The sequence below is a fragment of the Sphaeramia orbicularis genome, chromosome 7 (genome assembly GCF_902148855.1).
Source record: "Sphaeramia orbicularis chromosome 7, fSphaOr1.1, whole genome shotgun sequence".
NCBI lineage: Eukaryota > Metazoa > Chordata > Actinopteri > Kurtiformes > Apogonidae > Sphaeramia > Sphaeramia orbicularis.
In genome coordinates, this window is record NC_043963.1 from 33,720,273 (window position 1) to 33,735,430 (window position 15,158).

The 15,158-nt window shown below is 38.6% G+C and overlaps 1 protein-coding gene across 1 annotated transcript; it reads left to right on the plus strand.

Annotated features, from left to right (window-relative positions):
• Positions 1 to 261: 261 nt before the first annotated feature.
• On the plus strand, positions 262 to 7,250 carry kcna2b (potassium voltage-gated channel, shaker-related subfamily, member 2b). Its single transcript, XM_030139163.1, has 3 exons — positions 262 to 492; positions 1,349 to 1,482; positions 2,943 to 7,250. The coding sequence occupies exon 3, from the start codon at positions 3,061 to 3,063 to the stop codon at positions 4,558 to 4,560; it is 1,500 nt and encodes a 499-aa protein (XP_029995023.1). The 5' UTR covers positions 262 to 492; positions 1,349 to 1,482; positions 2,943 to 3,060; the 3' UTR covers positions 4,561 to 7,250.
• Positions 7,251 to 15,158: the final 7,908 nt, after the last annotated feature.

The window sequence follows — 15,158 nt, forward strand, 5'->3', positions numbered from 1 at the left end:
CAGGTGCAGAAATGATTCTATTTTTAGAAGTCTCGAAAATCTGAGCCTTTGCTTATTTTCTACGTCTGCGTGTTGTTTTATCTTTTTCTCTCTAAGGAGACGCGCATGCTTTGTTGAAAACCATTTCCACCCTGTGGTGGGCGATGCTTTCCCTTTAATGTGGAGCGCTGAGGACAGGAGTGTCTGTAAAGGGGGGGTGGAGGCGCGGAGGGATGGGGCGAGGCGCACAAGAAGCTTTTAGTATGCGCTGCGATGTCCAACTGCAGCCCACGCATATCAACTATGATGAATATGGTGAAATATGAGAGACACGGGAAGAGCCGGCAGCTCCAAAACAGCTGGTCGTGATGAGATGACACAGCCTCTGTATATAGACTAGACAAAAAAGGGAAGAAGGAGATATGAAGGAATGGACTCACAACCTCCAGGCACCTTTTAAGAGGAAACAAAGTGGATAAAATTACATGCGTCTGCAGTACCAAGACAAACAGGGTGATTTCCTGCATGCCATTCTCTGAAATTAAGCTGTAGTCCGAAGGCTGATGTTGTTGCTGCTTTGTTTAGTGCATGGAGTCTCCACACCGGAGAGGGCTGCAAATGGCTTGAGCATGTCTGGCACCTGCCACTCCAAACTAACTCAGCTGACCAACACTACTGTTAATGTCTGAATATCAAAGTGCATGAAGTTGGCTGCTTTGTCTCAAATTTATTCTTAAAGATATGCTATTTCACCCATAAGTAACGCCATCCAAACTGCGTTATTCCATGGAATGGGCTGTGAACATACGGCTGCATTTGTTACTAATGTGCATCATTGGTGTATTCATATGGATATTCCCCATCAGAAAAAAAAGATGGTCGAATATGCTACGTGGAGATAATTTATCAAGTGATATTTTAACCAACTAAAACACTGACAAAACCTTCTTGTGGAATCCGGACCTGTTTGGGGATCAAACAGGTGATTTCTCCTGTGCAGAACCCAAGAGCATGACTGCTTCCGAATTGAAATACTGACATCTATGCTTCCTGAAACATCCTTTATTTTGTTTTTTTTTTTTTTAAGTGTCTGCAGATATCAGTCTAGAGGATTACCTTTGCTGCTGTTGCAGGCGGCGGCATCATGTTGTTCTGAAGTGCGGCCGTCATGTTTGGCTGATGCCAGCACTGTCACATTTGCCACAGCCTTAGCCAGTGTTGCCACCACAACATGATCGCCCCCTCACCAGCTTCAGCCTGTAGTCTAGCTGCACCACAACATGTATCTGCTGGTCACTGAGGCTTGGGAGGTAACTCCTGCATCCTCACCCCTTGTCCCCCTCCCACTCCCACTGCTGCGTTGCTGCAGAACCGGAGCTCCGGGCATATATAGTGGTGGCAGGAAGGAGCTGATCTGACCGCAGGGGCTGACTTCGGACCGGACTCTAGGCCTGTGACCTGAGGACAGACTGTAAACAAGCCATTCAAGTCAGTGTATTATAGGTAGGAGTTTATGATTTTCATTGCATGTTTATGCTCTTACTAATAAATTGCACAGAATTGACAAAAAAAAAAAGTGTATATGTAGACACACATCTTCACTAACCCTAAACTTTCCTGTCTTAAGTTTGAGTGCCATGTTGTGTACCCTACTTTTCTAATAATTAAGTCAAACAGGCCATAATGTCACACTGTAAAAAAAAAAAAAAAAAATCCTGTTGTTCTTATGGAAAAAACTGGCAGCTGCGGTTTCCAGAACAATACTGTAAAAAACACATCCAACTGTAAACATATTTACGGAGTAACATGTAGATTTAACATTTTAAACATGTAGATTTAACTGGTAAATGGACTGCACTTATTCAGTGCATTTTATACACCTTCATGGTGTCCAAAGCCACCAGGTCAATTCAGGGTTCAGTGTCTTCCATAGACACTATGAGCCAGGATTCGAACCACCAACCCTTTGGTTACTGGACAAGCCCCTCTACCAACCCATTCATTTACAATGTTTACCTTTTTATAACTTTTTTATTAAAAAAAAAAAAAAAAAAAAAAAAAAAGCAAATAGGCTGTTATTTCAACATTATGGTCTTTGCAATTTAAACAGCATCACATTCGTTTTCAATGTACAGTTTTATTTTCTAAAAACAATACAAAATACATCATTTCTACATACAAATCTGGTTTTGTTCACATACTCTTCCTGTAAAAATTACAGCTATATTTGATTTAATTGTTAACACGAAAATCTTTGCAAATAAACAACTTTGCATTGTATTGTCACTTACAGTTTTTTATGCTGCGATTTTACAACTTTTTGGTGTTAATTCTACAGTCATTTTTTTTACAGTGCATCTACTAATATACCCTGTAGGCTGTGATTCCATTAAACCATAATTCACAGGTATTTCTTTGATTTAAAAAAGAATGTTGGTCATGTCACACATACAGAAAGAGGAAATTCATCTCAGAGATTGTATGGAGCACTCAGTATATAATCAGATTTTGTCAGTAGTAATTGCACCCTGTGAGAGCTGATACAGTATTACTGGGTAGCATATTGATCCTACATTGTGCTCATATGAGAGAGAACTCATAACCTAATACACATAGACACAATGGAGCCAATACGCTCAGATGGTTCAACCCCCACCCCTGTTCCACTCTGGCACTTTGCAGGAGGGTCGTGATGTAACACTGTTTTCTCAGAAATTACAGTTTAGGGCACATATGAAAATTAGACTATCAATAGACTATACTAGTGAAAATGATGCATTAAATAACATAAATATTAAACTGAGCCCTATTTATAAAAGTTGTGGGTGATAAATATATGCCAGTGACTGCATGCTGTCCAATATGCATGCTTAAAATTGACAAACATCAAAGTATAAGTTTGTATGTATATACTACACACTTAATAACTGCAGATTTTGATTACTTTCCCTTGTTTTTTGTAGATCTTTGCAGGTAGAAACTGCCTGTAGCTGAACCCACAGGGGTTGTGGATCTTCATCTCGTCGCGGCCCAAAGTGGCCCCACCCGGTTTGAAAGCTGCAGGTTCCATCTCCCTCCAGCATGACGGTTGCTACCAGCGACCCTGCAGACGAAGCAGCTGCACATCCAGGTCAGCCTCATGACCAGTATGACCCAGAGCCAGACCACGAGTGCTGCGAGAGGGTCGTGATAAACATCTCGGGCTTGCGATTTGAGACGCAGCTCAAGACCCTCTCCCAGTTTCCAGAGACGCTGCTCGGGGACCCCAAAAAACGGATGAGGTATTTTGATCCTCTCCGGAATGAATACTTTTTTGATCGGAATCGACCAAGTTTTGACGCCATCCTGTATTATTACCAGTCAGGAGGCAGGCTACGCCGGCCTGTTAATGTCACGCTGGACATTTTTTCTGAGGAGATACGGTTTTATGAATTGGGTGAGGAGGCAATGGAGATCTTCAGAGAGGATGAGGGTTTCATAAAAGAAGAAGAGCGACCTCTGCCAGAGAACGAGTTTCAGAGACAAGTGTGGCTGCTGTTTGAGTACCCAGAGAGCTCAGGTCCTGCTCGAATCATTGCCATCATTTCAGTCATGGTGATTCTTATCTCTATTGTAAGCTTCTGTCTAGAGACACTGCCGGTTTTCCGAAATGACGAAGAAGAGATGTACAATTTTTTCCCTCCAACTTCCAACTCCACCTCTACTCCTTACAGTTCACCATATTTTACAGATCCTTTTTTCATTGTAGAGACCCTCTGCATCATCTGGTTTTCTTTTGAATTCCTTGTCAGGTTTTTTGCCTGTCCCAGCAAAGCGGGGTTTTTTGGCAACATCATGAACATTATTGATATTGTGGCAATCATCCCCTACTTCATTACTCTGGGCACAGAGCTCGCAGAAAGACCAGAGGACAGCCAAGCAGGTCAACAGGCTATGTCTCTGGCAATTCTCCGTGTCATCCGTCTAGTCAGAGTGTTTCGTATCTTCAAACTCTCACGTCATTCCAAGGGACTCCAGATCTTGGGCCAGACTCTGAAGGCCAGTATGCGTGAGCTGGGCCTCCTCATCTTTTTTCTATTTATTGGTGTGATCCTGTTCTCCAGTGCTGTCTACTTTGCAGAAGCAGATGAGCCACATTCTCAGTTCAGCAGCATTCCTGAGGCCTTTTGGTGGGCTGTGGTTTCCATGACCACCGTTGGCTATGGAGACATGGTACCAACCACCATCGGAGGAAAGATTGTGGGGTCTCTCTGTGCGATTGCCGGTGTACTGACAATTGCTCTGCCTGTACCTGTTATTGTATCAAACTTCAACTACTTCTACCACAGAGAGACGGAGGGTGAAGAACAGGCACAATATCTGAATATTCCAAGTATGCCTAAAGCTAGCTCAGCTGAGGATCTGAAGAAGAGTGGTCGTAGTGGCAGCGGATCCACTCTAAGCAAGTCTGACTATGTGGAGATCCAGGAGGCTGTGAACCATAGCACTGAGGACTTCAGACCAGAGAGCATGAAAACAGGAAACTGCACCCTGGCCAATACTAACTATGTAAACATCACTAAGATGCGTACAGATGTATAACGTAAACTCCTTAAGACTGCTAACGCCAGCTGGGGTCTTCAAGAGTTTGACTCCCTGTGTTGACCTACATAGGTCAGGTTGGAGTCCGAAGTATGCGAGTAAGGTTAACAAGGAGACACTATGAGGTCAATAGAGACCTTCAGTTCTTCTGAATGCTAAGGACTAGTCAGTGCATACCATAGAACTGCCATCCATCTTATTTGAGACAGTGTTAGTGTCATGCATGGAGTTACTCTTACCTATGTAATTGTAGTCATCCTGCTTGCAACAGTAGCCAAATAGTAGCTTAATAAGTAATAACCAATACTAACAGAACATAACGGGACCACTAGTTTCTGCCTTCCTGCTCAAACTGCCCTTAGAAGTTGTTTAATAACAATAACTTACAGTGGTGTAATTTATTTTGAAACGCAGCTTAACTTAACTTGTTAGAGATTAAAAATAGGCCATATTATGAGCATTCATGAAAAACTTTACTCTACTGCCGTAACTGCCAAGGTCCTGACTCAGAGAAAAACAGATTAACACTAACAAGAGTACAACTGTTTTGTTAGGAGCAACAGAAAGCGATAGAACTGCCAGTGAACTTTTGGCCAAACGGTCATTTGTTGCTTTCTCTGTTAGAGAAAAAACCCCATTCAAAGGACCTGAGTGAACAAGGATTGCTCCGGTGGCCTTCGCTCAGTATTATCAGTCTATGACAAGCTGTGGGCTCTGTAGAGACCTGACACCACTGTGCTGTACTCTCGGACCACAATAGCACACCACCTACTTTTTCCTGCCATTTTTTCATGAAGAAGCTCAAGTGGATTTACAGTAAAACACACTAGCCAAGACCCTGCCTTTTTTTTTTTTTTTTTTCTCTCTTTACTTCCAGCCAGAATGGCTAGCACATGAATGGGAAATCATGGAAATCTCTCTCTGAACAGAGTGAATGTTGTTATTTAGGTGCTGGTAAGTGTGCATTGTATTCACTGTTATTTATGTATGCTTCTGTAGTAATTGAATCAGCGTGTGCTTCACAACTTTCACAGGGAAAGTAGAACACCTATTGTACATTTTTACAGTTCGATCATGCATTTAGGAAGAACAACAGTGAAAATGATCTCTGCAGTTTTGGAGTGAGTGCCTGTTTCTCTCAATCCTTTAAGTGTCTCTTTGGCCACCACAAAACTGTAAGAAATGTCCAGTCACTGTTAATTTCAACACCACTGCCCAGCATTAATGTTGTCGTTTTCCACTTCAAAGCATTCCGTGTTTCTAGGGGTCGATTAATTGAGATTAATAGAGTGAGATATGATTTTTAATTCAACTTCTAATTAAATTTAAGGTTAATCGCAAGGAAATAACATAGCTTGACAGAAGACTGATGATGGCTTTTACGGTTTATAATCAAATAGGACAGAATCAAAGTGTAAACCACTGTGAAACCAGCAATACCAATTGGTAAAAGGCATTCCCAAATATTTTGGTCTAAATTGTTGAGGAGCCGTAATGAGATAGTTGTATATTGTGCTCTGTTTTGTTTTGGTTTTTTTTGTTAGCTTATTGCTTTTGATTTTCTGGAATGTTCTGTTTAAATTTGTGGTTTCTCTTTGCGTTTCGTTCACCTTTGAATTTGGTTCCAACTTATGTTCAGAATAAAGTCCATTCATTCATTCAAATTAAAATACAATGATTATAACAAGCTAAAAACAAAGGAATTTTACAGCATCATCTAATGTTATTGGGTCATCAAAGACAAATTAACTGCCCCTGCATATCTTAAGTTGTCATTCCATATATGCTTTTCTATGTAATGCAGGACAGAATGTTGTGGGATCTGCATTATATGTCATTCATCAGCCTTTTATCAAGCAAATGCTATTCTAGTGTTGTAGAGCTGCATGCCCTGTAAGTATTCATTGTAGCATGTAACCAAAAGAATGATACTTAGGAAGCAAAGTGACTTAAATAATCTTATATTTCCATAGTTACTGGTGCCAAGTGCAATATATGAAGGATTAGTGTAATGTTTAACTTCTACATCTTGCCAGTTGTTGAAATAATGTAAAGTTTGAAGATTTTACCCGGAGGAGGTCCCATGTGTGTCCCCGAGAGTTGGACTGAGAGTAAGGATAGGTTAAAGGATAAATGACATATAAGTGAGGTGACTCCAGTGTAAGGATTTGTGAAGTAAAACACAGATTTGAAGTAGGGTCAAGCTCTTCTTCACTATATGGTCACTGTAGTGTGGTGTAGCCACACAGCACTAACTGTGTCTCTCTTGAAAGCACAACAGCTGCTATTTGCTGGTATTACAGTGAGTGCACGGGGGTTTAAACAGCTGGTCAGTCAGACTTTTTGCTCAGCCAAGTGCATCATATTCCTCCAAGGAACAGTCTGAGTGCCCCTACCTCTGATATATAGGTCCATCATGCTCAGTGTGTAGTATTTCCTATGCATGTCTGTGTGTGTGTGAAGGTGAGTGAAAAAAAAGGGAGACACAAAGACACCCAGAGAGAAATAGAGAGCTTTTAGAGACACACTAGTCGTGTAGTGTGTATAGCTCTTATTGACAACTTATTAGTGAAACACTGCTCTTTTCAACTTTGGGCCAAAATGACTATGGTGCTCTTTGCATTCAGTTCCATCTTAATACACTGTTTACAACCTGTGTACAGTATACTGTTTATCCAGTAATGTATGTTTAAAAAATAAGGCAAAGAAAATAAGTGTTTCTACTAAAAGGAATGTCCTGCCAGGTTCACTACAGGCTCTATGACTAGGTCAGGTGCTGATTTATGTGATGACACAGCATGGCAGAAATAAACTACAGCACGAGCCAGGGACCACGACTGGGAATGTAAAAGAGGAAATGAAACAAAGCAAGAGGGAAAGTTTGGAAGGAAAGTGTTATGATTCAATTTAGATAAACACTGCCCACACCCTTTGCTTTTTACATGTGCTTTCCTCAGAGCAACTGTGCTGAAACACCTACTGTACAGTATGTGCATTTATGTGCCCTGAAATCTTTGTCTGAACTGCCGTCTTTTCCACACTTGTTATCAAGCACACTTTTGATGTGATGCTGCCGTGATCTCTGTCAGGACAGATATTATCTTGGATAGATCAACCCAACAGCACATAAGGATCTCTGAACCAAGGAAATACATCTTTGGTGTATATCAGTACACAGAGGACACTTACATAGAAGCATACGTAACTGTTAGTACTTAATGACATGTACACACACTGCCTGTGAACAGAAAACACTTTCAGGAGAGACATTCTGAGGTTCTACCGTGTTTCAGAGCCACAGAGTGAATGGACTTAAACCCACTGCCGGTGGTGAAAACATGTAGCCATGTAAACAATGTATGTAACAATTACAGCTGCTTTTAATGATGTCTTAAAATGCCTAAAGCTTCAGCTTTAAAAATAGCTTCTGCCATGTTCAGATTCCTGTGTAGCAGGGAATCTACTGTAAGTGTATGCTTGTTGAATTAACCCAAGACTCAAAGTTGTATTGTATGTGAATTATTGCCGATGTTTGGTATTCTGCTGGGACTAAGGATGGAAATACAGTAAATAATTTATAATGATATATATATATATATATATATATACTTTTTATGAAAACAATAACTTTGTTGTCTGATCAAACACTGTATAATTATTCCATTTGGCTTTTCCACTGTTTTGTTCTTTGGATGTCATTATTGGCTCATCTTGGAGCCACACAATGCAGGGGCTGAGGTTTGACTAATTCACACATACAAACCTTGCTCAAACACCCTCTGTTTGTACTGTCTTCATACATTCATTCATTTTTTGAACCCGCTTTATCCTCACTAGGGTCACGAGGGTCACTTGGAGCATAGCCCAGCTACTAATGGGCAAAGGCGGGGTACACCCTGGACATGTCGCCAGTTCATCGTAGGGCTGACATATAGAGAAAAAACAATCACTCTCACATTCAATTTAGATACGTACAGTATTTATCTCTAGCCAACAACCTCCACTTACCCTTCAAACTGTGCATGTATGTGCTTTAGATAACCCTCAGCTTCTGTATCCCTGTCTGTACTCATGGTGGTCTGTACTCAGTGTGTCTGTTTAAACCTGCTGTCTTTTTTACTGTACGGAACACAAGCAACAATCCATTACTACACACAAATATCGAAGTGATGGTTTGCCATATCCTTCATCAGGATTTCTATGATAGTGTACTGATATAATAGAGAACAGCTATTGAGAGACAAATGCGTCATTCAAACTAATTGTGAATAAAATGCTCTTGATGATAATACAATAATAATATCCTTATCATAACCTTCCAGTTGTGTCTTTCTTGTGTGATGTATAATACAGAAAATGAATGCGTGTCTATAAGAGGTTTTCAATGTTTGTTTGGTTTTTTTCCCAAAATGAACAAAATCGTTTCTGACAGCTTAAAAGAGGTTTTCTGTTCTGGATATACAGAATAGATAGGAAAACGATGTTTCAGATGTTAAATCACTGGTCCATGCTCTCATAAACCCCCTATAATACTGTACAGCATCTGTAAAATCATGTCAAAGTCACTCAAGCATATTGTATGCAACATAACAAAGACAATAAGGGTAAAACAATACCTAAAAGTTCCATATACAGTATAAATTGATTAAAGTATCACTGTGGTAGCAATCTACTGCTGGCTGCTCTGACGTCCATTTCAGAAGGTATATTTGACTATCAACCTTCACCTCTTCAGTGGTTTCGTGTCTCGCTTCTCCTCCTAAGTGAATCTTATGCTCTCTGTGGTTTACTGAGAAAGCAAAGTGGTCTATTTATAAAACCATCGGGAATGAAAGTGAGGCTGAGAGAGTTAGATAGAGAGAGAGGAAAGGAAAACACTCTTGACTCTCAGTTCAACATGGAGTGGGACAAGTACAAACATTTTCAATATCAGCACTAGTTTGTAGCGTCTGACACTTCCCAGTCGCTGGAAGTGTTTGCCTCTTCTCTCGCCATTTTTCACGTCTGTTCTTGCTCTTGCTGATTTAACCTATTCCCACTCTCTCTCTCTCTCTCTCTCTCTCTCTCTCTCTCTCTCTCTCTCTCTCTCTCTCTCTCTCTCTCTATCATTTGCCCTTCTCACATTTCAATTCCCACACATTTTCTCTCAGATCCATCTCTGTACCTCTGCCTCTAAGTACCAGCGTTGTAATGCATAGTTGATGATCTGACTCTGAGAGTGTAATGCTCCCTCTGGCCATCTCCGTTGACTAGATTCCCATATGTCAGTTAAGGACAGTATCCAAGCAGCTTTCCAAATAACTGATGGGTATTGATCGACTGATTGCTGTTTGATTAGCTATGTATTAAGGCAGCATTGGACAAGTCCTCCTTAAGCCAGACAGACAGGAAGTAAACCACCTATACTGCAATTTTTTTTGTTTATCCAGTCTACAGGCTGTGTCTTACATGTTGTTATTCTATTTTCACACCCCAACTTAGGCTTTGCTTTTATAGCTAAGGCTCAGTATATGATTTAAAGTTGTCATAAGAAAATGAATCACCTATATCTCCAGTTAAGATTCACCCACCCATTTTTTTTCTTTTGAGGCCTGTCATTTTGATGGATACAGCGCACTTGTATTTGTATGTTGCGTGAGGCAATACCCGATAGACTAAGTGAATGCCTCGCATGTTACGAACATTTGCCCATTCCAGTAGGTCTGATTTATAACCTAATACACATCCCAGTTAATGGCCTGTCAACTGGTGCTTTCTTTATGGCAGACCAGGTTCCATTGGGGAAACCTGTGCCTGCTCTGTGAACATGTGCACATATGTTTGTGGAGGAGGGGAAGCTTTTTTTTTTTTTTTTCATCATTCCTGTTGGAGGAAGCCCCCTACCTGCTCTATATATAGCACACTCTGCAGGTTTCCTTTGTATTCGTGGGGATTGCCTCCTGCCTGTTTTGACATATATAGCACAGAATATATTTATTAGAAAAGAGGATGGTCGAGGTTTTTTGTCAAAGGAGATGCATTAAAACCCAAGACGGACATTAAAAAAATATAATGAACATGCTTTATTTATTATTTATTCATTTATTTTTATGTATGCATGTATGCATATATGTATTTGTTTATATATTCATTTCAGGGGGCAAACAAAGACATGTATGATGCATGGTCTCAACAGGGCGTGGATGATGGAGGGCATAGAGTAGGAGCAGGGTTAAATTTTAGAGAGAGACAGATTGTTGATGTATGAGAAAAAAAGAAGGATGCTACTGGGGAGCTCCAGTCTGTCAATGTATTTAATGAGTGCAATTGATTTACGGGATTGACCTACATTCTGCGTGTACCTCTCTGTCATATACGTTTGCTCCCAACCGCAGCACTGAGAGGATCTTTAATAAGGTCTCGGCCCTTAAAATTGATAAACAGGATAGACGTTTTGATATAAAGCTCCCAGGTCTGATAAGAAATATATACAGTAAAGTGAAAAACACTCATAAAATCAGGATGATAAACAGACTTACTTTAAATCAGAGGCTTGTACACACAGTACGTTGCAGCTGTATATTTTGTCATTTATAACAGATGCTGTGGAGTATCACAAGCTGTTGACCTAGTAATCCAGTAAAGGGATCTGCAAGTGAAGCAGTGTTTTCCTTCTTTCTTTACGGGATATTTCTAATTTTGTTGTTAAAGAAAAGCAAGTCTCAAATGCTGAGAGAAAGGAGTACCTGTTTTTTATAAGAAGTGTATTTGACAAACATGACATATCTTTGAAAATTGAAAAAAAGCCTAAAGATGTCTGAAAACAGCACTGTTTCATGAGGGTATTAAAAAGATGGGCTGTCAGTAATAATACATCACAATGAGAACACACACATGCAGAAAATTCACACTAATTTTAATAAAAACAAAGACTGATGGCAGAGGAAAGATGGGTTCCCTAAAGGTGATGGGTTTTATGTACCAATTGAATCATTAAATAACTCCATCAAAAGCGTTTAACTCATTTCTCAGTTCATTCAATCCGTCACTGTGAGTTTATCTGCCACCTAGTGTCCAATAGGAAGCATCACAAAGCCTCTAATGGATTAAATTAAATCATTCATGTCTAAATATTCATGAACTGAGCTTTAGGCTTCTGATATTTGTTAAAATATGTGTCTGATTAATACAAAAACATGTAAATAATACTTGTCATGTTCTCCTGGTGGTGGTTAACCCCTCAATCACATCTGAAAAGAGCCGGGGTCAAACTATGCAGAGTTTGGCCTGAAACAACTCTTTATAATGTCAGAGCAAGTAACAAAAGTACTTTTTTTGTGTCTTTTCCTTGTGTTTTAATTTAAAAAAAATAATAATAATAAAAATCAGGCTGTAACCAAACTTAACCCATAAAAACCCAGTGATACTTGTGTGGTAATTCACAAGTTAATTTTTCCCTCTATTTAACATTTCTTAAGTGATCTATCACCATTTATCATAATATTATCCTCTGTATTTTGTATTTTTTCAGTGAAAATTAGGTATTTTCCTATATTTGATTTATTGATCATGTGCTTGAATCATCATGCTGACATTACATTTGAGTGTTATTATATCAAAAACAGAGAAAAGTGACTTTTTCAGTAAAGTATACGATTAACTGAAACGTGTGCGTAACCCATATAGACCCAGTGCAACTTTTGTGGTAGTTCCCAAATAAATTCCCTATATTTAGCCTTTCTTAAGTGATTTATCATCAATAATTGTAATATTATCTTCCTTATTTTGCATTTGCTCAGTGTAAACCATACATTTTCCTGCGTTTAATTTACTGATCATGTAAATGTTCATTAAAGCTCAGAGGAAAGTTGAGGGTTTTTATATCAAAAACAGAGAAAACTCAAGAAAAAGTGACTTTTTCCAGCAAAGAAATCAATAAACGAACATAAAAACAAGTATCTCCATCCACTGTCATTGACCAAACTCCATGGGTTTTACTGGTGAATCATTGTTGTAGAAGGTGTGTTTCCAAGTTCACTACAGAGCCTCTGAACATTTAAACGGGTCATATCTGATGAACATGAAAAGATGACAAACTGCATTTTACACCAGTTATTTACATGGATTGATAGAATTAGTGGATCTACAGATATTAAACATTAATGGTGGATGTTTGGATCTTTATGGGTTAACTTGTAAGACCAAAAGTAATAGTCAACATCTATACCTGAGCCACTTCATAAAAAAAAAAAAAAAAAAACACTAAATGTCAATTCTGCATAATTCACTGCTTGTTTGTGCATTCTACAAAACTATAAGTGCAACGTCAGTTGTTGCAGTGAGCAAACAAGAAGATGATACCCATTTCCCCTTCTCCTTTCTGTACCTCCACCCACTCATTCCTCACAGACATGATATGGGGTCTTAAAATATCCCACCCACATAAATAATTCATAAACTCCAAACCATGTTCTACAATTCTTGCCAGCGTCTATATTTTTTTTTCCTTTTTTTTATTCCTCACTCCCTCACTCCTCTGTCCCTTTTGGTTTTCTGTGCCTGTTCAGTGTGTCTTCAAACAGCTTTACTGTATAAGGGTTTTGTTTACAGTTTTATAAATGTTGCAGCATTACAGACACGCACAGACACTTCTTACATGCACAGCCTACTTACTTACATACTTAGTGTATTGGTCAAGTATATTTCAAGGATTGACTGCATAATGGAGTGGTGATTGGAGAGCATTAGCAGACACTATGTACTTAGCTTTAGTAATTGTATCTCAACATCAAGGACAATATATTTTCATAATGCTCATACGCTTTCCTTTCAAGTGCAGAGATTTATTTTCTTATTTAAGATAAGCATTGCACTCATCTTCAATGGGTCTGATAGAACATTTGTGCGCCTGCCAGAGAGTAGTGCATTTTTTTCATTCATCCGGTTTTATCATTCAACACTAATCATCCCCAAGCAGGGTTCAGATCAGGTCGTCACACAAAGTGATCGTTATGTACTGGGTTCACCCTATACGGCATATCTAACAAGAGGCTTCACTGAACAGGCAGGATCTTCCCTTCCACTCCTTAGTCTTCGCATCTACCCAACCCTACACTATTTGACATATTTTTGTGACTCTAATGAGAACCGAAAGCAGAACAGAGCGTTGGCACGGTTAATTTTGAGTGAGCAGAGAGCAAGAGACCAGGCCTGCTGAGACACGCAGTCTGGGCTTCCTAGAAGATAGCGCTCTACTCATGAATATGGATGGAGACTGAATAAAAACCCAAACAAGAGATGCACTGGAAAAAATCTAAATCTTACCAAGTGTATTTTTTGCATTTTTAGTCAAAATATCTCTTCTCACTTAAAATAAGACATAATGACCTAAAGAGTAACTTTTCAGTGACATGTAAGAACTTATTTTTAGGTAATAGATCTTGACAATCTTATTTCAAGAAATCTTACCAAGATAATTTAAATTTGTTCCATTGGCAGATTTTTTTTGCTCGAATTTAGCAAAACAAACAAACAAACAAACAAACAAAACAAATCTTGAATTAAGCACAAAAAAAAAATCTGCCAATGGAACAAATTTAAATTATCTTGGTAAGATTTCTTGAAATAAGATTTTCAAGATCTATTGTCTAAAAATAAGTTCTTATATCTCACTGAAAAGTTACTCTTTAGGTGATTATGTCTTATTTTAACCTCCCCAGGAAATGTCAGCGAAGTACAAGCTTTTTTGTTTTTTATTAAATAAGTGTTTATATTGGAAACATCATGATGCAACAGTTTTTTCAGATGCAGTTTTTAAAATTTTTATGGAATGTCCTTTGTGGTGGACAGTTTTCTTTTCTTTTCTTTTTTTTTTGTATAAAGTTGTGAAACTCTTGTCCACATATGTGGACAGTGGGTCTGTGGAGGTTAAGTGTGATGAGATATTTTGACTAAAAATGAGAAAAATACACTTGGTAAAATGTTGATTTTTGCAGTGTATATGTGACTGTGCAGTCTGGAAATGAATAAAGCAATAAGATAAGTACATAATGTCACTCACCTTACCCAGACACTATGGTCACCCCAAAACTATCTTCAAGGTACAGTCCACATATTAATTAACCCATAAAGACCCCGTGCTCCTTTTGTGGCAGTTCCCAGATGAATTTTCCTTTCTATTTAACCTTTCTTAAATGATTTATCACCATTTATTGTAATATTATCCTCTGTATTTAGCATTTTTTCCAATTAAAATCAGGTATTTTCCTATATTTAACTCACTGATCATGTAGATGTTCATAAAAGCTCAGGTTAATTTTGATTATCATGGTTGTTCATTCAAATATATTTAAATTAGTATTATTTGTTTGTAAAGGCTGGAAAAAGCAGCAGATATGTTTGTTAAAATAGGTCAGTATTTTGTTTTGTTTATATATGTTGTTTATGTTTATGTTGATAGATAGATAGATAGATAGATAGATAGATAGATAGATAGATAGATAGATAGATAGATAGATAGATAGATAGATAGATAGATAGATAGATAGATAGATAGATAGATAGATAGATAGATAGATAGATAGATAGATAGATAGATGGATGGATGGATGGATGGATGG